The following is a 24,840-nucleotide window of genomic DNA, read 5'->3' as shown; positions in this document are numbered from 1 at the left end:
AATAACGAGGATAACACTTTCCGAATGTAGAGAGAAATTTATGAAAAATGACGATTTCCATTTCCAGTTTTCCCACCACAATGAATTTAGATATTTTATTAACAGAGCATTAGCAATAATTCGTTTGTATGTCTATTTTATGGGCCATTTTTTCGCCTTCCCATTGATTTGGTTTGAGATTTCTAGCACTGATGTTGTCCTATGCTGATTTGAGCGATTCTCTGAGTCCTGCCACTATCCCATGTAGTATGTGTTATCAAGATAAGAGTTATAAGAAATGTCTCATCACACTGTTAGTTGGATTAAAAGCGTTTTTGGGTACAAAAACCACAAAAAACCGAAATTTGACTTTACCTTATTTTTACGAAGCTTCGTAAAGTGTTTATTTTTTATAAAACAAATAAATCTCAGATTTGAGCAAAAGTAATAAATTACAAGCGATTACATTACATTTTTTTGTAAAACTAGTTGGCAATTATTTCAAATTATTTTAAGGGTAAAATTCACAACATTTTTTATTGTTCAATATTCCAACGTGATAGAACGGATGAAACTTTTTGTACGTCGACAAAGCACTTAAATAAAACAATTTAAGCAGTTTTAAAGGTTTTCAGAATCTTTTATTTAAGTTGGACACAAATTATTCGAATTTTGGTTACTCGAATTTTACAGTACATTGAAATACTTTGTATAATACCAATTAACATCTATTTAACAATCAATATCTTTTCAGAATCAGTTTAAACAAACATTTCAATGAAAAACATTGACAACGATAACTTAATGTGGGTGAACATGCAGGTTATCAAAGTCACCCCGAAATACGAAAACGGACTTCAACTTAAAATCATTTTTGGAAAAATAGCTGTAAGCGGACAATTTTAGGTAACACCATCCAATCTTGTTCTCCTCACATCAGTACATGGTTTAAAAATATTAAACTTGAAAAAAATGTATTGCGTCTAAAAATATGTAATGATTACTTCGAAAAGTGATCAATGTCACCCCAGTTTACGGTAATAAGTTTATTATTAAGACCAACACCATTGGGGCTTTGGTATGCCTGTTGGTGTATAAGACTAATAAAGATTCAAAAAAAAACTCGGAAAACGACAATGTCGCTTTCAAATATTGTCACGTAGAAATGATGTTACATGGCATACTCGATCCTTCATCGATGAAATCAACGTCTATTGGTAGGAAAAAGGTGTCCAAGACAGTTAAATATTAAATAGAAAATTCGACTCATCCGTTGCTCGCAAATTGTACGCAAACCGTGATTTGAGATCACATTCCATCAATGTAGTAACTTAAGCTAATAAAATTTAACACAAAAAGATGTTTAAAATGGTTGTGCAAAAGAGATACAAAATCGTCACTTTAAAACTGGGATGATGCGAAAATAAAATATAGCCCAAGGGTATGCAATTTAACAGCATTCTGTTTTGTACTCACGTAATAAATATGCACATCTTTCCCTACCCTGTTGTGTCTGTCATACCCAACATGATACCAAATTTAATAAATACTCCTAAATTATGATCGAGTTAATAAAATTTCTGTTTTTTTTTCACCAGTCAAGTGCTAAATAAGCAGTACATCATGTCATATTTCCCGAATATCTGATAATTCACATATTTGGATAATATCAGTATCTTCAAGAATCATTCAAAATCTTCTAAAAAATTTCAGGAATGATTAATAACAAACACTCGGTCATAACCTATCTAATCCGACTGTATCTGGTGTAAACACTTTAGGGGAATTGTGGGAAAAACCGACACTGTGGGTAAAACCGACACCCCACAACATTTCCTAGAAATCAAATTTTTATTCATTTCATAATGATACATTATTATTAGTACGTTTATTTAGAGCATTTGAAGAAAAATTGGATTTACGTTAGTACGCCGAATGTTATAAAAATTAACAAAACATACGATAGCAGCGTTCATACTCTTCTGGATGTTAAATTTCGTTGGTAGATTTTAAGGTTTAACCGAACAAAAGCTTTTCAAATCACCACATTTTTCATTACCTATTATTATTGGCCTGTCCTATGATCAACTAGGTGCATTGAAGACGAGTTTGAGAAATTCAATATTTTTAATCGCTTTTATAAAAAAATGTGCGCTGTTGGGGTAAAACCGACACCCTATGGTTAGGGTAAAACCGACACGCTGTTAAGATGGTTGTGTATACTTGCGATTCATTTCAAAATACTGGGGATCTTTGTGACACTTCAATTAGCCTATTAGAACACTATAGTATCAGCAGAAATACACAGAAATACTTTTATTGTGTTTATTTCTTGTAAGTCTCTTTAAAAATCAAAAATTGGAATTTTTGCTTATCTGATTCTATCGAAGCTGTTGCTATTTCTGCAAAAAGCTCATCAAACCGAATTTCTAGTGTTCTCTTGGTTTGTCATAGACGAACTTTATCACAATGAGACAATGATCTTATGTATACCCCAATAGATCGTTGATGATCAGAGTCCGAAAAATCAAATCTGAAAAAGATAGTTTTACTAAGAAGTGTGTGTGTGTCACTTATAAGTGAATGAATCCAATTAGCAGAACGTAGAACGCTTGCAAATCTTCTCTTACGAAATAAAATGACACTGGAGGTTGCAATGATGCGCGCAAGGATTATTTGGAAATACTCATTAATAAATAATCCTATAGCATAAAATACTCTTATTTATAGTACTACGCTTTCGAACTTTCTTCCTCTCACTACATGATGAAGCAATAAAAAGCACATATTTGCATCATACATACTCACACTTTATTATTCACGCATATATCTCATTTTTAATAAAGATACAGATTTTAATAAAGTGGAGAGAAAATATATTAAAGGGGGTGTCGATATTACCCCTATAGGGTGTCGGTTTTACCCGCAGTGCCTACAAAAAGTCACTTTGTTTTCCATGTTTTACAATCAATAATTTTTAATGAAATTAATTTTTTGAAGCACTGAAAAAAATAAGTTTTGTTAAGAATTTTCTGAAGAAGAATTCTGCATAAAAACTATAATTTTATTGGTTTTGTGGCAACTTAGAAAAATTGTTAAGCTTAAGGTGTCGGTTTTAACCATAATTCCCCTACTTGAGTTTCCACTTACTTTGACAAATCTATTGGTTCTTTACTTTGTAAAGTCTGAAGCGTAAAATTGATATCCAATTAGCGACAATTTTGCTTTTTTCCCTACATCAACGCAAATACTTAAAATCAAGCAAATGTGTATATGTGAGCTGTAGCTTAACTGAAATGATAGCCAAGCTGAAGTATGCACGTACACCTTTCCCGGAACTTAGCCTTCGACCGGCCTTGACCTTAATATAAAATGATCAACTGTAGCTGGGAGCGCGACAAAAAGAAACGATGAACCAACGGGAAAAAAACTCACCTCGATCCGGTTGATCTTGTGATTGCTCATCACTTTCTCCACCTTCCGATTGCCGGCACTGCTGACGACGTTGTGGTTGACACTGCCAATACCGGTAAGCGCAGCGTGATGACGCGCTGACGACGACGATGACAACGAATGCAGTTGATGCGCACTACCGCCGTGGTGAAGAAGATGCTGTTGCTGCTGTTGCTGATATTGTTGATTGTGATAATTATGATGATTGTTGTGGTGGTGGTGATGATGGTTGTGAAGATAATGTGGATTTTTCACAACAGTTTTAGGTGTCTTTGCGAAAATTTCGTCCCGCACCAGCGTCTCGGCGTGCAGCACTAACCTTTGAATCGAGCTCGTCGCATACTGCTGTTCGGAGGGTTCGGCACGCAATGAAATGAATGGAAAATAAAACAAAAACGGAGATATTAATCGGAAACAAAACACAGCACAACCGGGACAAACAAATTTTCAAATAAATCTAGCGATAACACTGTCAGCTAACCCGAGGGCAAAAACGGATGGATGACGTGAGCGGCGACTATAATAAATGATAAACGACGGCCACCGTATATTTAGTAGGTTTTTAAAAAACAAGACGAAAAGTCACAGCGAACAGCTGGTATGCTAAGTATACTACAGCAGCGTGTCAATTCGAAACCGCAACTGAGCCACTTGGCTATCTCCAGACATATCTTTTCCTCACAAGTAAGTTGTGTTCAAAGCGAATGAATGTGACAAGCACGATCATTCTCCGCGGACAGTGGGCCGCAGGGATTGTGTTGTGGTGATAATTCCAATACGGCTGTGACATTGTGTTATTGAATGCATGCATGAGATGAGCGGCTCTCAACAGCGTCTTAACCGAGTGAGTGAGTGAGTGATTTATTGATTCAAAAATTATTAACGCTAACTGATAAATATTCCAGAAGGTGGTAGATAATATTATATCACTATTTTCACAAGTAGCCTACAGTCTGGGACCGTGAACAAGTATCACACTTTCCAGCCTGACCTACACGAACGAAATAGAGGGGAGAGCTGAAAAAGCTCTTTGTCTGTTGCCACAAACCCCAGATAAGATAACACCATTCTGCATCTGTATAACTATGTACATACCAGCAATGGCAATTGCAATAAGGGAAAAAACTGTGTTGTTCGACAGTTGTTGAATCGTCAACCGAAAGCACGACTAATTGCACGTTCGCAAGTTCGCAGGTTCAAACAACGATGATTGATTTATTTCACCACTATAGGTACTCCAATCCACTCACTGTACAAATGGTACTTTGGATAGGCCCACACAAATGCTGCTAGATATTTGAACTTAGCTTCGGGCTCCACTCCCGCGGTTGATGATCACGATGATGATGTCAGAGTCCGCAGGCAAACAGAAATTCCCCTTTTACGAGTGTGTGCCTGGCCTGTGAGTGTGGCTATTCCATCATCTCAAGGGTCATATTAAACCGTCTGTTTGGCTTTTTGTCGGTTCGGTTGTTTTCCCACTTATTTTGACAGTCGAATAAAACTGGCAAGTCATTGAGCCAAGTTCGCGTTGAAATTGTCAAGCTTCCAATTAAGTCAGCCACTGTGCAAATTCATGGGGGCTTAAAGAATTCTCCATGACCAATCTTCAAGCGAAATCTCATTCCAGAAATGATTCTTCACGCTTCGGCCACATTTCGATGGTACATTTGGAAAGTTAATGCTGCCGTCACCTAGCGTTTCAAGTTGCGACTCCATGGAAGCTACTGATCGGGCGCAGAGACGTGAGATCAGTGTCAGTGAGCCGTCAGAAGAAAGAAAAAGTTGTTAAAAAGAATTGACCGCGTTTTGAGCCGTGGTCACTTTTGTTCGAATGCCGCCTGTTGAGATGTTCAGTCGGTGGTGGATCATGAAGTATGACAACGATTTCATGGTTCTAGCTCTAACGCTGCGCATAAGATTTTTCTTTCTAGTTAGACCAGTTTAGGAACTAATTATTGTAGAGAGTCTAACTAGCCACATGTATAGTGTTATATGGAGCAATGACCCATTTAGAAGGAAGTCTTTAAATAGAACGGCGATTGCTTTTCAAGCTTGACCAACATCGCCTTCGCTTGGCTGTCCAAGGCTGTAATTGATGTCGCTGATTTTTAATTCGCCCTAAAGCTGCTAGTTGGTGTTATTCTTATCCCTGCAATCGTTGTTGGCATATAAGTGTTTGCGTTTGTGATATCTTAGGCGTGATTGTGCATAGATGATCGCGATTGCGTGGTCGCCTTTGTGTATCATGGTGAGGGGCTTGAGCGTTCGTATGTTCACGTGTTCGATCGCGTGGACTTTTGTGTGTCGCGTGTGCTAGTGTTTACAAATTCGATTTTGTAACCGTGTGACCATTTGCATTATCGGGTGTGTTCTTGAATAATCGTGCGGACCGTTAATATGATACTAAATTTTCAGTATGCGGTTCAGATTTTAGAAGAAAATGAGTGCCTCCTATTACTAGAGTTCCCGGTTATGGTGTCATGGAACATGTTGTCTGGTGGATATGAGCGATATTTTTTATTGGTCCAACTGAATGCATGGACCTATATTGCTGGGACAGCGTGAGTACGGGCGTTTGAGACCGCGTTTCCTTAATCATGTTTTCATGATTGAGAGATCGCGGGCTCAAGCGTTTGTATGTTAACGTGTTTATTGCATGTGCTAGTGTTTTAACTTGTTTAGTCCTTTTTTTTGTGAACTGATCCGCATGGATTGGGGAATTCTTCAAAACTTTGTTGATTTTAGAATATTGCTATAGTGGTTTTATATTTACCACTAATAATATAAGTGCGGGTTTAGTAGAATAATTTCCGTTCATAGAAGATTAGTTCTAGCAATGAACAAAAGTGACAAATAGGCCTTATTATTTTGATACTGGACCTTTTGTTCTGCATGCCATCGCCTCACCAATCTAAGGCCAATTTTAATTTAACGGGGTATATACTTAGATGATAAACATAACTTTCTCATTTATTGTTGAAATTGTATCTATGGAAAGTTTGTAGAGGATCTTATTTTGAGAATACAAAATGTCTCTCTTATATGTCGATATACCCCCTTAAAACGAGTTTTTTTGCTATATCTACTTCATTTGATTTTTGACATTTTTGTAATGTTTTGGAAAGTTATAGATGCTTCAAAAATCCACATAATTGTGGAGCATTCCAACTCGCTATCTCTTCCCTTTAAGGATTTATGAAGGATGTTTGGACTTTTTCACTCTAACTTTAAGGGTCTATAAAACTTAAAGTTGCAGGAAGTTGCAGCTAATATTCACAAAGCTGTTGAAAAAATGCCTAACAAACATTTAGCAATCGAAAAATCAATAGGATCTAGTAAGACTTTTAACTTAGCCATTTTTTAATTTAAATTTCCAATAAATTATTTTGTGCATACCAATTGGAAGAAAGCAGAATAATGCATTATTAAAGATCAACGTGAGAGTCCAGTTTTTTTAACTATCATAGACTAATTCATTGGCGAATACAGAATTTTTGAAAAAACAATTCTTACTGTCACAAATTTGCATTGGATTCAACGTTTCCGTCAGCTACACTGTCGGTAATAATCCAACGGTTCACAGAGTCATCTGTGGTGAACTGACATCATTATATGGTGCAATGGGAATGTAAATGATGAAAAAATCACGGCTGTAAAGGAAGAACTTCATTTTTCGACTTTTGGCCAGCTTTTCGGGATTTTTGACCACTGTATGTCGGTTGAAACAGCATGACTGATCATTTTTATGATTCCAACATCATCGCCAAATAGACAACAAGCGAGCATTTTGTTACCAAAAAAACAAGGGTTCCCGACCATTCTTCAAACTGAAGTATGCAATGGCACGCAGCACATTCAGTACTAACACTCATCGTCATCCCCGGAACCCGCGATCTTGGGCTGCCAAAGATCATCTGGTATTTTGCCGTCTTCGGAAATCCTCGCACTCCAATTTTAAGAGGCCTAAGCCAGTGCTCAGCACCTACTGGCTGGCCTGATGAGTAGGCCAGGCCAACTACCGGGAATTAGATCGAGTAGATTTAATCGATGGATAAAAATTTATTTAAAATATTATGCTTATAAGCCCGAAACGAGTACATGTCGTCTATCAACACTTCAATCTCTCTTTCTTTCTCTCTCTCTCTCTCTTTGTTTCTTTCAAAGAACTGAAGACTGTTATCAAACTCTCTGCAATACACGTAAAATATTCCACAATATAAAAGAAATATGTAGAAAGAACAGCTCATGTTAAAAAGAAGGAAATTTCCATAGATAGGATCCATAACAACAAATGTCAATCAGTAGCAAATGCAAGAATAAATATACAATTAAATTCGTTACTAATTGGACAACTTAGTCAAATAGAATGGTAGGTATTACTTTCGTCCAAATAGCCCACGAACCGAAACCAGTCAGCCCAATGACCTTCGGCAAAATGGCCTTCGGCCAAACAGCACTTGGCAAAACGGCATTCTGCCAAACGACCGTTCGACCAATTGGTATTCAGCCCAATTACCGTTCACGCATTTTTTTTTTGGTTTACGAGAAATTCGTTGTAAAATATTCTAAATATGATTGTATGCTGTCACTGTGCTGGGTCATTAGGTCGAAAGTTGTAGGACTGAAAACCGTAATGCCGTTCGAGCAAATGCCGAAAGCCATTAAAGCGAATGCCAGTAGGCCGAATAGGTTGTCGTGCCAATTTGACGAACGGGTTATCAGGCCGAATGGTTCATTAGGCCGGATGCTTTGTTAAGCCGAATATGTCAGTACACTAGCATAGAACCCAGAAAAGGGCGTCGATTTCTAAGCAGTCCCCGCATTCGCTAGCTGTGTGCAATCGAGTGCAATGCGCGGGTGGCTACTGTACATCGCGGCTGGTGGCCCAAAATCATGGAATAATCCAATATTTGAATCTATTCATTCAGCAGTCCTATTAAATAGCCCCAAAAAGGATTTTATCTGCTCGGCTCAACTGCGTTGTCAACCAATCATTTAAAAAATAGCTTGGATAACAAAATTCCACATACAGTATAAATTCGAAAGAACTGAAACAAAAGTGTATACTCCAGACAATAAAACAGTAAGAGATTCATTGATCCAATTCATCCTCTCTATTGCACAACCGGCCTAATGTCAAATTATCTTCGAAATAATGGCCGGACATCTTGCTGAGATCACTACCGATTCTTTGGTCTCTAGTTGCGAATAAGTCGGGTAAATGCAGTTGGATGGCTTTGTGAAAATTGAAAAAAAAAAACAGCTCATGTTTTAAAGAAGGAAAAAGATACAATTCATTTTTTCTGACCATCACTAAACACAGGAATCGTGTGATAAGCGCTACAATACATTATTCTTAAGTAAAAATGGGTTAGGAATAATGGCATAGCCTTCCGTTTCAGCTCCCTGTACATAGTTTCAGCTATGTATGAAGAACCGAAAATCCGGATACGCAACTGCATTACTACAGAGCAGTTACACATCAAACGATATGAAGTTCCGTATTCAGATTCACAAAGATGACATGAATAATACTCAGCATGCTGAATAGTAGCCATGTGATAATTGAATTTGCAATTTTCAGCCTAGAACACTGCAATTGTGCTTGGAAAAAGGCAAGAAAATCTTTCGACATTTTCGGAGGCACATCGGCAGAAAAGTTAATGCTTGAACACAAATTTGCAAGCTACGCCAACGGTTGGCATGTTCGGATGCATCCCAAAAGCAAATCTTGTGCTTTATCCAACTTTCCGACAGTTCCGAACTGAATCTTGGTCTGCCAATTCATTTCCAGTAAGACTGGAATAAGCGGACACCGATAAAAGTTAGACGGCATTTAAAATGCTAAGTTCTTCGATTTGAATTCGACAAGCGATTACTAATTTCGATCTAGATTCCTCACGAGGAGGAAGTAAAAGTTTTAAAAGTAAAACTACATGTTCGTGTAAGGTAACTGGGGGCACATTCTCGTGAAGCTAGTTGCACGATCCATTGGGTTTGTTCCAGTAACCTTAAAACGGTATGCATAAGAAAGTGCTTCTTATTTCAGAAACACATACAGTGGTTTTATGTTCAAGAGTGACGCAGTAGATGTTGTCGTGAACGCAGTCATCGCCATCAAGATTATCCTCTGAAGACGATTTAACTTTCATTGGATTGTCATGACTACTCCCTTCCACCACCACACAAGGCACCCGTTTGCCAGTATTGGTCTTTAGCCAGTATTGGTTGTTTAGCTCCACTGAATATACTGGGGTTTGAGTCCCCAAAATTTGCCGAAAGTACCCCTACATTGGCCGAAGGCCATGCAAGCTCTCTCGATTCTGAAATCGAGATGATCTGACTAATTTAGTTTTAACTTAAGAATTACCCCAACTGCAAACGAACGAGATCCGGTTTTAATTATTCGTCACGTGAAAAGCATCGTTGATGTTTTTTTGGATTACATGATAGTCCAACAAAACATAAAACATGCTGCATCAAATCAAAAAAGGGGCCAATGCAAATACCGGTGATCATTATATGATAATCATCGGCGAAACCATATGTCAGAATCTTCAAGTTTCTTCAACAAGCCATCGTCGACAAGGTTCCAAAGAAGTAGTGACAACACACCACCTTGAGGATATTTGAAGAAACTCAGTTTCCTTATCTCTTTTTGTCTTGAGAATGAACACAGATGTCGGTTGCTAAGCATTGCGTGTATCCAGTACGTGATACATGAAGGCTGCTTCCAAAAAGGGATTCGAAAGATACGTTGTGAAAAGCACCTTCAATATCAAGAAATACGAAATATGTTTTTGCAACAAAAAAGCAGTTTCAGTGTTGTAGATAACTTTGTGTATCAGGGTGGTAGTAGTCTTTCTCCGCTGATTCGTATGTTGCATTGCAGGCAGCGGGTACTCACCCAGACAAACATCCTATAGTGGTCCATTAACCGTTCCGCTAATTTGAGAAAGATCTTGAGAAAGATTGTATACAAAATCTGAAGATCACCTCCAAATAATGAGCGAAACAGCGGTGGAGCCGATAAATTTTCATCCGAATGACCTGGCATCTTCGAGACATACTTTCGATGAGATTTTCGACGAAAGAGAGTACGTCTCGAATTTAACGTGAAAGTTATTCCAAATTTTTCACTTTTCTTTTGCGAAACCGTAGATTTGACGAATGTCGGAACATTTTTAATAGTATTGGCACCAGGCGACTGGGCTGACCAATCTAAACTGACGAGGCCATTCTGATCATTCCAAGCGCTGCGTAGTGTACTTCGGTGTTTGTAATCCTTATTCTCTGGAAGGATCCAACCTTCGTTCGTATTGATGAGCAACCTTTTAGTAAAAGGTTGCTAGGGCGGTGCTGTTATCAACTTTTTAATGGAACGAGATAGAAAGATGGTGTCTTCGGAAAAGTTGTATGCCAGGTAATTATAAATATATCTTCTGAAGATACCAACTTTGTAGGTCCTACACGTTTTGAAATATAGCGCATTTTTGGAAACATAATCTGTAAGTAAATGTTTTAACTAAAACCATCTCTATCTCAAAACGTACAGGACCTACAAAATTTGCATCTTCAGAAGATATGTTTAAAATGATAGGACCTACAATTTTCTCAAAGACACCACCTTTCTATCTGGCTTTATTAAAAAGTTGGTAACAGCGCCGCCCTAGCGACTGAATTCCGAACTAGTGTGATTTAACCAAATAAAGCGCTAAGTGCGATACAGCAACTCTTCCGAAGACACCATAACACTATAATGAAAGATAATAATTGATTCCACGTTTTTTAACTTTCCGACGATAATGTACCGTTTTTCTCTTAATTCCTTATTGCTCAGTGAACTTTCAATGTAGAGACATGATACCTTCACTGGAATTTGCGTAAAAATATGCTCAATAATATACATTTGCGCAAAAAAAATATATACTAGATAGAAAATAGTCAGCAAGTGTATGAGCGGCCCTTACCTTCAGAAACGACTGTTTTGTGCCGAAACGTCAACATTCAATGCAATCTAACTAAAAGCAGTATTAAATCAAATTCACCGATATGTGAGCTATAACAAAAAAATTACTGATTGCGAATCGTTCGACTACTTTTTCTGCAAAAATATCGATGTCGGAAAAAATGTGGGTTAGTCGTTTTTGGACGCCAGCCATTCATATGTCCCTAAATTACTCTCAGCCAATTTGGTAACCCTAATTTAGTAATAGAGTCTTTTGCTACCTGAAAACTAAACAGACGTTCCGTTTGTTTATTACTGTAAGTTCCAAACAAGCTTCGAATGTAATTTTTGGCACCTTGAACGTCCCACAAGTTCATTTTCTGTATTCTTAGCATCTTGAAAATTTTCTTTTCTTTAAGGTTAGTGATAGGACTGCACAGTAGATCTCGATCCGATCCAATTTGCGAGACAAATATCAGCTAAAGACTGATCCACGCCAGGAGGATAATTTTTTGCAGTCTGTCTACTCCAATAACGCGTTCTCTTGACTGAATTTTTTAGTCATCGTCGTCTATACTAAACAAAATTTGAGCTGAATTTGCTTCTGTCTTACTCCTGTTTTTCGCTTTTCATCTCCTAATTTAATCTACCGACTATTAATAAATATGACAACACATGCTAACAATGTTTTCTAAGGTTCATATTTATTAACGATTCACTTGTAAGTAGAAACACAAATGATCACAACCAGCATCAAAAAAATCGTACTAATAAGAATGAATCATGCCAGTCGAAGGCCACATGCCAATAACATCCTGCACCACCTCAATTATTTTAAAAAGTATCTTTTTCCTAACTCTTTGAAAGTATAATTTAATCAAAGAAAGAATAATTTCATCCAAGAAAGTATAATTTAATCAAAGACAAGAAACATCAGTCAACATCCTACTCAGACCAAACCATGCATATTCCTTGTCTACTTTAGGATAAACTATGTGTGAACTCAGCGTGGCGTAAATAATATCGGAGAAAAGATTTAAAAGAAAATCAAGGCGTTTGACAGTTTGTCTAACGATAGAAATTCTTCCATGGACCAAGGGGTGGTCTAAACGACACAAAAATTGATATAGATGAACAATTCCTCTAAAATTTATTCAAATCAGTGACGGTCGATTGCATGTGCATTGTTGACTTGACGCGAAATGACCCACATACAAGTCCCGCGTTTCCTTCTTGCACCATCATTCGTCGCTCGCCAATCGAATGAGCAGCGTATGGACGGTGAGGTCAAGACAGTGTAGGAAGGAGAACAAATTCTATGGATTTTCTGCGCCCTCAGGCCAAACGTGACTCAAATTTACAGAACAATCCAAAAATTGTAAAAACGAGCCCATTTTGCGCTATCACTGCTAGTCTGGATTGTGAAACTGAAGACATGTGTTTACCGGAGAAAGCTTCCACTCTACCTAATGCGGGATTATTTGTTGTTCCGTGCTAAATAGCGACGAAAATATCCTGCTCAAGATGCTATTAAAGAATAAATAGATATTATTGTGTTTTAGCATCAGCGCTATCTTTCAGTGACTATTGGACGAAAAAAAATCTAGGAGTCTAAGACCCCCCCCCCCCCCCCCTCTTCACTCCGATTCAACCTCAACTTGACGTTACCTCGGCGCCTTGCAGATTTTTTCCAGGGTTTCGGTGCGCTCAATTCGTGCAGTTAGTTAAAATTAACAGGCTCTTCGCGTCGTGAGAAAGAGTTCACCCAGCACTTTTACAGATTTACAGACCAACGATCAAAAACTGGAAATTGATGTCGGAGCAATTTTGATCATTCGTTAAGGACAGTCATAGAGTCTTCAGTACTAGATGTACACTATTGAAGTACTGCAGATATATCACCTGTTTCAGGTTGCTTCCTTAGGGTTTACTTGAGGTTGGAGTAAACGTGGTTGCCGGACAAGGTGAAATCGAAATAACTACAAAAATTATCGTTGATTCAAAATTTATGCATTTTAGCTGGCAGGAGTATGGAATATTCGTGACAACATCATTTTGAACATTTTGACAACCGCCAAGATCTAGATGAATGCCAGATGGTATAAATTTACCTAGTTTTGCATTCTAAGTCATGTAATTTCTAATATCTCACTATCGCTCTGTTTTATTTAATGTGTACTTGTATTACAGTTAGTTCAAGTTTACCATTTTTCTTTGGAACAGTTTTCGATCCCAGAAACACGCAATCCACAAAGTACAAGGCGAATAGCCCCCTCCCCTATGGAAAACAACAATTCAACTAACCTTGGACGTGATGATAGCGGATCCGCCACCCCTTCCGCCGCCACTGTCCACCGAATCGGAACTCTTCCCGAAGCTTCCGATCGAGGTCATCATCAGTGCCCGGCTGCTCAGATTAATCCCCGCCAGTGCATCCTGGGAAAAGTCCAGACACTTTTTCGACTTAGAATCCTTACCGACAACGGCCAGTGTCGAACTTAGTTTCGTTCCATCCGGTTTATCCTCTCCGCCACTATGTGGTTTATTCTCTTTTTCATCCTCGTCACCGAGCGGTATCACCTCACCACCACTCGAACGGGTCGGATCAGAACCGGAACTGTCCGGGCTACTTTCCCCACCCTCCTGGACACCTTCTTCGTCGCCATTGTTGTACACCCACTCGTCCCCCTCCGACGAGCTGGACGTTTCGTCCGATTTAGCCCGCTCGCTCGAGTCCTTGTTCAGCTCCGAATCGGTATCCAGGTGCTTAAAGTAAAATGTGGCACAGTTTTTCGACTTTCTGGTCGATCGGTTGAACTTGGACAGATCGTTGGGTTTGGTGCGCTTTTGTTTGCCCGACTGTTTCGGGGAAGGAGTTTTGCTCCTCAGTTGATTGGGGGTTTCATTTGAGCCGTGGTTGTTATTATTGTTAATAAGATCTTGGGCCGTTGCCTCTCGGATGATGCCGTCGAGTATGTCCTCACCGAACAGTTTGCCGCCCGAGGCGGCAACTAGAGTCGTTGTAGTGCTAGCCGTCGTGCTAGTACTGGTTGTAATAATGGTGGCAGCCGATAAATTGCCAATGTCTGTTTCCATCATAGGATTCGCAGTGACCGCTTCCGGAAGTAGCGGATTCGTGGCAGATGGAGATGATGGCGTCGACGGTGTGTTGGTCGTGACCGTCGTAGTCGTCGTGGGACTACCGGGATTATGCTGCAGGGTGTGGTATTTGATAATTTTAGGCACAATTTCACAGTCGCTGCCCTCGGAATCGGCATCGAAACCAGCGTTTGAAAGTTTTTTGGCTTTAACCCATTCTTCCTGAAATTGTGAAAGGATAAAATTGAATCATTCGCTCAATCGGGTTGTTATTTGCGGAAAACTTACGCCACTCAAGCACTCATTATGCAGTGAGTCGGATGATTTCGACTTTGTACTGAGGCGTGCTAGCTTATTAACGGGCTCCTCATCCGTGTCGGAGAGACTGGCGTTGTTATCAGAGCTCTGCGAAATAAATTGAAGGATAAACAACACCCACCCACGCGTTATCGATTAGTTGTCTCACACTTACCGAAGTTTTACTATCCAATAATCCTTCCAACAGCAGCTGAAACTCGAATGCTTTCAAGTACAGCAGAAGATACCGTCGCTGGAGCCCCTTCACAATGCTGTTCTCTTTTGCCTTGCCACTGAGCTTAACCGCAGCTAACTTTTCCTCCGGGAAACTTCTATCCGCAGGGTGGCGTTCCAAAGATTGAAAATAAACCGACGAAGTGCTTGGCTGTGCGTCTACCTCGGGCGTCAGTGATCCCGAACCGGATGGTGGTCCTGTGAGCTCACCAGCGGTACTGCTACTACTATTTCCGGCTGGGGTGGCAGTCGATGACGATGCGACACTGGTGACGCCGGAGATTTTGCCGGAAAATTTGCACGCTTTGGCCGTCTTTTTCTCGTACGCACGCACACACGCTGCTACGGCTCGCGAGTTGGATTTAATTTCACGGTAGATTTCCTGCAAGGAAGGGAAGAAATCGAAACAGATTAGTGTTTTGAATTGGAGTGCGAAAAATCGGTGGCTAAAAATTTGTTTGAATCGTGACCTTCAGTGCGTTTCCGTTGTTTAAACAGGATTAAATTTCTAGCAGTCAGCAAAAACAATTTCAAACAGTTCTACGAACAACCATAAACTGGAATAATCGTCGCCCAGACAGGGCCCTGGAAGCGTCATTAGTGCTGTTGATGATAGCTTATCTTTCTATTTACATATTGCAATAGGTCGGCATTGGTAAGGCGAAGCAGTGAACGGGAGAACCCAACGCCTGCGTATACGCGTGAACCAATCAGCTAGACCACAAACAAAACTACCAGCTAGCATCAAAGCAGGCAGAGGCGTTCTTTTGCTTGCGAAGCAGGGTGTGATAAAAGTTTGCAGTGCTAGTCGAGTGTCGAGTTGGAATCACGTACGAAACCAAAGCAGGCTGAGTCAGTGGCTCAATTTTTATTACTGTTGTAAACCTTTCGGTTCTGTCAATAAATAAACAATAAACTTTTAACATGTTCTTTGTGCCGTTCTTGGGTACAAGGAACAATCCTATTCAGCATGATATAAAACCGAAATGGTCTCATAGCAGTTGATCGTCTTGAAGGCCGGAATTCTTTTGTAACTGACAATTGTTTATAAGTTGAAGCAAATTGAGAACGGACATGGATATTCATCCTTTTGATAACAGAACAGATTCGATCGGCTGTGGATCGTAAATAGCGCATTAGAGCTAGACGTTAAATTGATGAGTTGTAAGGATTTGCAGAAATTACTATAAAATGAATAAATGTACGTTTTTGGAGACCATTGATATTTTCAATCGAACTATTCAAAATGTTTGAGAATCAAAAAATAATTTTTTGTGTACGTAATGCATAAAAACCATAAATGAACTGGCGGTCCTTTTTCATATAATTATTCGCTCTATCAAGTTCTTCATCGTGTCTTTCTGTAACGAATTTCACATCACATCGATGATAGAGCAGTGGGTACAGAGCCAAGTTCCCCCTGGTACACAGTGGTCCGAAACATGGGTAATCTTTTAAGGAGTTTTATCCGTTTATGGACAACTAGGGCCGAGAGCGGTGGCTAGCAAGTTTCATACATCCTTGAACTGACGGACGAATCTATGGTGCCTTGAACACAGACAACGCAGATCCAAGGCCATCATTGAAATGATAAGTTCTGCGTTTGAGATGTACTTCCCTCAGTTGCCAGGCCAAAACCTGTAATTATTACGTGTGACATTGTATGTAAAGTCTAATTATGAGTGCTGTGGTGGTGTGTGCGTGGAAGGTGTGAGTTTTAGCGTTCTAGTCCAGGGTGCATATCTGTCTCTTGGTGTGGCTAGTGTGATCGCGAATGGCTCGGACGTTTGTATGTCAACGTGTTTATCGCTTGCGCTAGCGCGTGTGTAACCTCGCGTACAGAAACTCGATGTTACAATCGTGTGGCCATTCGCACATTGGCATGTATTCCTGAATGATTGCGCGCGGAACGTGAGTCTAATGCTTAATATCACTAGAGTTCTCGGTTATGTCGCCGTTTGTCGGTTTGTCTAGTGACTATGAGCGTCACTGTTTGATTGGTCCAACTGAAGGTATGAATCTAGGCTTCTATAACCGAGGGTATTCATGCTCGCGCGAGCGGTGGGTTTGCTTGAATATTTGTAGATGATTGCAATTGCATGTTCGCGTTTGTGGCCAGGTTTGTGTTATCGCGAAAGAAACGAGCATTTGTACGTTTGGAATGGGGATAGATAGTGAGTGTATATGGAAGAATATGCAATTAATTGTGTTAGTGAGTGTATGAATCTAATTTAGGATATAGTAATAAAAGGGATCATAACATGCCGAATAAAGAAATAAGATGCAAAGAGTGTATAAATTGACCGATATTATTTTGGTATACATCAGTAGTGGAAAAGCAAACTAATAGAAATACAACAAAAACAGGATTTCATCATGCTATGCTGACCGGGAATGGATGCGTTGGTAAACAAGTTGTACCTTAATTTACCTATCGAATCTTCCCGAATGAATAGAATCGAATGTACATATTGAACAACGGATTTACCAACTGTTCTATCATATGCGCCAGTTCTACATCCATTCCCTGATCCAGCTGTCACAAATTCTCAGAAGAACACACACAGATAGACAAACCACTAGTACATAACCACTAGTACTAAAAACTAACTAATAGGTTTCTACTTCCACATTTCTTTTTTTTATTTCATTGATCTGTGCAAGATGACGAAGCTTACCAATAAATCGACACGCAATGACCCCCACTGCGGGCTGTGCCTACAAACACTACCATTAAGCTGTTGAACAATGTTTGCAAACACAGCCCACAGAAAAGGCCAATCCACGGCGATCCACCAGTCTGCCTCGTCAATGTACACAGGGTGTTGGCTAACTGTTTTAGTTTGGGCTGGTGTGGAGTATGAAAAAACGCAAAACTTAAAAAAGGCCCATAAGCCCTCTTGGTCTCTTCGATGCACCACTAACGAGGCGTAATGCAATAACCATCTTAAAGCAGTTGTCTGTCAGGTGCTGCTTGACGACGTTTACAATACCGTCAAACCCATCAACCTAGGAGAGGAAGCAAATCTTTCAAGGAGTTTCTTGTCCTAAAATTCTCTTTTCTGTTTATCTATTGACGAGTTGCAGAATTTGTTTTATTAACTAATCAGATAAAAAAATAAGGATTGTTTTCATTAAAAATTGGGTAGTGGAATGGAAAAATCGAACGATTTTTATCTGATTGTTGAAATATTTTAAAGTTACCTTCAGACACTTTTTTGAAAGCTGTAGATAAAGTTTAACCAATTAAAAAATAGGCATTACAATTTTTCGCCGAATCATACAAAATATTTAAATAACTAACAAATGAATTTAGAAAAAAAAATCTTCAGTCTATTCTAATTCAATCTTATCTAATATAGAAATAAATTATAAAATGCTCAACGAATTTTAGATAGTTTCAGACTTACTTTTTGGCAATTTCACTTTAATACAAATTGGACGGTCAGAGGGTAATTTTGAGAAAAAAAAATTTATACAAGACTTAATGAAAGATTTTGGAAAATTTTTGCGCAAATGTATATGAATATTTTAGATCTTAATTAAATACATTTTAGCAATTTGATTTCAGACAAGTTTTAGTCAAATTGTTGTCGATTTTCAGAATTACGGACACATATCCGTAATGTTTTAGACAAACTTTGGAAAATAACGGCAGCAAAACAAAAATAAACAAATTTTAGATTTTTTTTTGTTGGGTTCCAACGGGAAAAACAGATCGAAAGGGTGATAATGTAAACAAACTCCCCCCAAGAGCAGGATTTGAACCTGCAACCTTTGGGACTCCCACCGAATGCCCAAACCCTTATTCTATCCCTGGGTTATAATGACGTCCCAGGAAGGACACTTGATTATCGTATTGGCGACAGTGGTCGCACCACTGCCTCTAGAGAGGAATCGCACTCACACCGCCACTACCACCCAACATATTAGATCAATTTAGATTCCCCGCTGGATACCTAGTCAGGAGTTTTTATTATCGTTTTATTTTTTGATTTTATTCCATTATCCATCATACTTCGATGGGTAACAGAGCTGATAGAGACGATTTTTTTGTGGACCCTTGCCCAACAGAGGTGTGATGGGAGCGAACCTCCCGTTCGAATAAATATTTAATTCATTTTTTTGTGTGTTTCGGCGTGAGTGCCAATACTTTATTTAAGATTTTCATCCAACGGGAAATATCCGATCGTAATGGTGAGTTAAACGAAAGCAATTATCTGAAAAATTCCCCCAGAAGCAGGTTTTGAACCTGCAACCCTCGGGACTCCGGTCCAAATGCACAAACCTTAGTGCTATCCTGAGGCTATAACAGTTATAATTTTAGATAATTTTGTGTACTGTTTTTTGACCCCACACACTTTCAATTTCCGAACAATTTTTTGACAGAGAGATCCCGTAAAAGGGACCATCCATAAATGACGTAGCATTTTTTGAATAATTTTTAACACCCCCCTCCCCCATTGTAGCATTTTTTCACAGTAACTCTCCCCCCCCCTGCCCGCGCAATTAAAAAAATGAAAAACGATGTAAGTTATTTCCCTTTAAAAAAGCTACGTAGCCTGACATGACCCCCTCTACCACCCCCCCCCCCCCCCGTCGTCACACAAAATGCAAAAGTCCCCCTCCCCCATATAATGCTACGTCATTTATGGATGATCCCTAACTCTATACCAAATTTGGACAGTTTTGTAGGTCGGATCTGTTATATTATAACGACTACATCAGTACTGCAAACAACAAGGGACCAAAACGATACGATTCTATAACTCGAGCATGGAGGCAAATATATTCACATTTTCTCACTGCTTATTTAAATAGGAAAAAAGAAAGATTGTGAAATTCCCGAACAAACAGTAAATAACGGTTGTCCTGGTTCAAAACAGACAGTATATAAAAATTTTGAATCCATCAAATTATTTTTTGGATTTTTTTCAGGAATTTTTTTTACAAACTTCGACCAAATTTTACGCAAATTTCAAAACATTTTTGTACTGTTGGGGCGGGCATAATTTCTCATAATTTGTTCAAAATCTTTTTTTATAGAGATTATATTATAGAAATTTTGGCAAATTTCTAGCAAATGTTATACAAACTTCATACGATTTTTGAACTGCAAAAAATAGTTTTAATAAAAACTGCAAAAAATAGTTTTAATAAAAATTGTTCTCCACTAAGGATAAATATAGCGTAGTGCATCTTGTTTGGCTTAGCAAATAGTTCGATTTCAGTAATTAGCTTAAAATTGCATCTTTTTCTTACGGGATATCACATTTGAATAGGGGTTTGCTCAGGAACACAAATTGTGTTTTCGTTTTCTGAAGCAAGTATCATTCCGGCGCTAGCTTAGCCCTGCTCTAAGTTAGTGTTGCATTCTGATGAGACGAAGTTCCATAACTAATTTAACCCGCGCATAGGGTTGAAGACTTTACCAACCGTAAGGTAAATCGCTTTAGTAAATCTTAGGGTTAATCGCTTCTTTTCAGGGCTAGAATAGTTGCCTGCGAAAAATCTCTAACCCTATGCTCGGGGTTGGGAATCGAACCCAAGTGAGCTGCATACAAGGCAATCGATTTACCAACTACACTATGCCCAATTCAGGGCAGATCAAAAATCGTCAGAGATTACCCAAAATTTTTGTATAATTTGTTAGAACTTTGCTCAGATTTATTCTGAGAAAAATCCAAAATATTTTATTCGAAGTTTTCAACATATATAATAAAAAAATTTAAACATATTATGAGAAACTAAGTTTTGAAAAATGCTGCAACTTTTGGACATTTCATAAAATATTGCGAAGAAATGAAAATACTACCAAAGTAACCATAAGTATTAAGTCATTGCACTATATTAGCTCTAAATTGACACTGAGACAAAAAAAAACCCCAGTGTGCAGCATTATCGCCAGCTGCGTTGCGTTGTGGCGATGATTTTTGCGGATTGCACGCTAACTTCATCACTGCTGGTGATCTAATGTTAGGGTAGACGAGCCCTTATTCATCTCATTAGTCAGGGGATGTCGCACTATTTCGTTGATAACTCGGCCAACTGTCACTGGATGGCGCTTAAATCGGTTTCAACATCTTGGATTCGTTCCTAAGGAGCACCACAACGAAAAATTTGGACTGAAAAATGTAAAATACTCGCGTTTTTACGCGAAGTGAAGAGTACAATGAACCCGTTTTCATCCTACCAGGTAGCAGACTATGCTCTAAGTAATGTGTTCAAATGGGTGAGATGAATAGAGATAACATGAATTAAGGCACAGTAAGTAGAAGTTCATACCAATTCGACCAATATTAAAAACTCAACAGCATGATAGCCACCATTGCCGTCCAGCCCCATCGCAATAGCTCACGGGGAAGGATAAACAATAGGGTTGACGAGAGGTGTTAATGCTTTACCTACTTTACGGAAGGACGACGATTCATCAGACTCTTCCATAGGTATCGCGGTGTTGGTGGTGTAGAAGGGTATAAGGCCTAGTGTTGGCTCCAAATAAGCGATGCGACATGTAAAGCATAGTTTTTGTTGTTTTGTTAGCCTTTTGGTACACGATCACTCGAAAGTTAAATAGGATCTTGCATATTTTTTTAATTGTTTAAACTCTGGGCAGCCGGCTACCGAGAGTAAGCTTTGTTGTGATCTCTATATAAGTATAGGTATTTTAAACAAATCCGTTGACTACCACCCCTCACGCATCAAAAAACTAGATACAGTGAATTGTGATCCAACCTGTGCATAGCGTTGAGAATCTTGTTGCGACAGTCGAGGCTTACGAAATAGGAGACTTTATGTTCAACGAGATACGAACTGGTAGGTTACTGCCAACACTGAAGCTGAATCGCAACCATGTATCCAACTGTATGGCTTTCAGCTCGTGATTACGCTTCGTTACAGAATACGCCAGTGCCCTTTCGATCTCGTCTCAAGTAAGTTCAACAAAGAATGCATCGGTTCTATGGGTGGCTGTCCAACCTTAGATCAGTGAAACCGGTTCTAGCTTAGTTAGGACTCTAGATGGGTAACAAACTACTACTATCCAGAGATAACCAAAGAACTGTTGTAGTCAGTGATAAAACGCAGGAGCGGACGATGCAATTCTGACCCACGTGATATGTCTTAAATTGTACGTTGTTTGTTAAGTCTTATGTTTACAATATTTATAGTTATCAGTTTTGCGGATGTTTTCCTTCTTTTGAACATGAGCTGTTCTTTCAAGATATTTCTTCGATATACGTCTACAAGAAAATTGTACATGTGAACTCCAATCTCAGATGGATCAACTTCAGCAATGATCACGCAAAAGGTGAAGAAAGATTTAAACATATTGAAATCAAAACATCTTTGAAAAAACCTCGGTTTTGCTTTCTTCTCAATACATATATTGGCGGTCATAAAACAAGCTTTTGTGGTTCGGACTGATAATGATCTGCGTAATATCGTACTACTTTAGAATTCAATAACATGAAGTATTTATAATACGGAGAAATCCGCCTTAGAAGCACTTGTAGAATCATTACACTTGCTCGGTAGTTCTCATATGTACTAAAAATTGGTTGCGAGTCCTGCTTGAAGAGAAGGTCAAGATTAAAACCAAAATAGAATAAAAAAACTTTTACTATTAGTTAACAACAATAAATTTGCAAAAGTTTTAACCCTTAAATGCACAAACAACCAACTCAAAATTATTTCAGTTATGTATTGAAGCTATGAAACAATTTTCACAAATTAAAAAAAATGATTTACCCCTTTAAGGGTTAATACTGGTCCGAAAAACACACATGATTATAAGGATAATCATTATATTATAAATCCAATCAAAGCGTGATTTCTTTTTCTAATTAGATCATTCCCTATTTGCAACATGGACTGTTTAGCATAGGTAATAGAATTGATTCTTAAATATCTTATTTTAGGAATATTTATTGTTTACAGAACTGTGACATTCAATGAAACGATTCAACGTGCCTAAACAAAAAAAATGAAAAAAATTGATATTCAATTAAATTACCTTCGGTCGATTGGTATTCGGCCAAATGGCCTTTTCGGTGAAATAGCTTTCGACCCGGATAATATTGAGGGCCGTAATGGTTTTCGGCTAAATGACTTGTTCGGCCAAATGACATGCAGCCAAATGACGTTTAGCCAAATGCGATTCGGCCGAACTGCATTTAGCCAAATGGCTTTCGGTTAATTGGCCTGGAACCATTGTAAATCACTATGGGATGCCTCAAAGCGGCCGAAGTCCAAACATGTGTAAAATCAATTATAAAATTAGAAATGCATATAACGTCAAAATTTTGTGTCATATAAAAAAAATAGTTTTGTTTTGAGTTAAAATGAGACTTGAGTTTGTAAATGGAAATTGTGCCAAATATCTCAGAAATGCAGAATTGTAGTAAAGTAAAATTTTGTTTGAATTTCAAATTCTGCTTGCTGTATATTAGCATTTTTGTTATAAAACTAATGTAAATTGGAATGCAAAAGTACTTTTTGAATACTTCTTGTCATTAATAAACATTTTGATCACACAATACCTATAAATAAGAATTTTCATGGCACAGCATTAATTCAGCCGTATACTTCACGTTTTTTTAATTGGATTTTGAATAGCACTGTTTCGCCTAGGGATAGGAAGGCGATTCGGAATTACCCACGCAGGGGATGGTTTTCACAGAACTCGATTCTCCTGGTTCACTACATTTATTGCAACAGATCGAAATTATAATTGATCGATACATAATAGGTTGAATCTCCCAACCAAGCGCGGCGATCTGTAAACCATAGTTTATTAGCTGATTGTTTGGTTACTCTTCGAGTACACGATCGCCTTATTTAGTTTTTGACGTTTTTTTAAACTCTGGGTAGCCGGCTACCGAGAGTATCCTAGGTTTTCTAAGCAAAGACAATTTGAACTCCAAACAGTCAGCAAAGATGCCGGAATATAACACGAAAAGAAATGAAGCGTTGTTGTTATCCAAGAATCGCTTCATCTTAAAGTTGCGCTCACATTTTTGTGCTTCAGTCGTCGTTCGCTAGTAGAATGAGAAGCTTGTTGATGCACAGTTAGATGGGGCGGTAAGAGGGCAAACTAATTTTTAGTCGCTCGTATATTCTTGCCCATAAGCCTTATTCTGCATTATGGTGAATCACTTTATCGAACGAATGTGAATTGCATTTTTAATAAAGACAGCAACCTCAAACGGGTGTCAAATTCGATCGAACGTAATGTAACGTAACGTAATGCAGAGTGAGGTTGAATATTTGAGGAAGGCGCTGTATTACGCTGTATTTTGCAGTGAAAATTATCAACCGGTTTGCTGTTCATAACCAGTAATTAAAACTTAGCTTCGATCAGATGTTTCGTCAATCGTGTTTTTTCTACATTACACAATCAATCATTTCAAGTATTTATAATAGTATTGATAGTGTGTGGCCGATTATTAGATTTGAATTGCCAGCCCTGAGTGTAGCCCCGAAGCACCGGTTATGTCACAGATATTACCAGATGACGCCAAATCTCATCGTTTCATGACTTTTTTTTTTTAAAAAAAAGGTCAACACAAAGAAAAAAAAAATGTATTCGCGAAGACGCTGAGAACGAAAAAATAGACAAATTAAATCCAACCAAACAGAACTTCAGTGCTTGGCTAACAGAGACATCCTCCAACCAGTTACTTTAAGCGTTCACATATGTTGTGTTTGGATCAGTGCTGTGCAAGCTCACCACGGCTTTTGAATTGTTACGATAAATATGAAGTGACCGTATCACCACAAAAATGACCGTTATTTCATTTCCATTTTCCTCGGATAGTGTTTCAGTG

At 38.5% G+C, this 24,840-nt stretch overlaps 1 protein-coding gene across 5 annotated transcripts in view; it reads right to left on the bottom strand.

The window, feature by feature from the left end:
- The window catches only part of LOC131682087 (klarsicht protein), a 721,076-nt gene that overhangs the window by 61,017 nt on the left and 635,219 nt on the right, over positions 1-24,840 (bottom strand). For 3 of the 5 annotated variants that reach the window (XM_058963293.1, XM_058963294.1, XM_058963298.1), the window contains 4 exons: positions 14,955-15,395; positions 14,771-14,887; positions 13,688-14,704; positions 3,415-3,777 (listed from right to left, as the gene is read on the bottom strand). In XM_058963293.1, the coding sequence (XP_058819276.1) occupies positions 3,415-3,777; positions 13,688-14,704; positions 14,771-14,887; positions 14,955-15,395 (1,938 nt within the window). The remainder of the gene's footprint in view (positions 1-3,414; positions 3,778-13,687; positions 14,705-14,770; positions 14,888-14,954; positions 15,396-24,840) is intronic. The other 2 variants (XM_058963295.1, XM_058963297.1) reach the window with 2 other exon arrangements.

The sequence above is a fragment of the Topomyia yanbarensis genome, chromosome 2 (genome assembly GCF_030247195.1).
Source record: "Topomyia yanbarensis strain Yona2022 chromosome 2, ASM3024719v1, whole genome shotgun sequence".
Classification (NCBI taxonomy): Eukaryota; Metazoa; Arthropoda; class Insecta; order Diptera; family Culicidae; genus Topomyia; species Topomyia yanbarensis.
The sequence above is the reverse complement of the archived record's forward strand: the minus strand, read 5'-3'. Positions and strand labels throughout refer to the sequence as shown.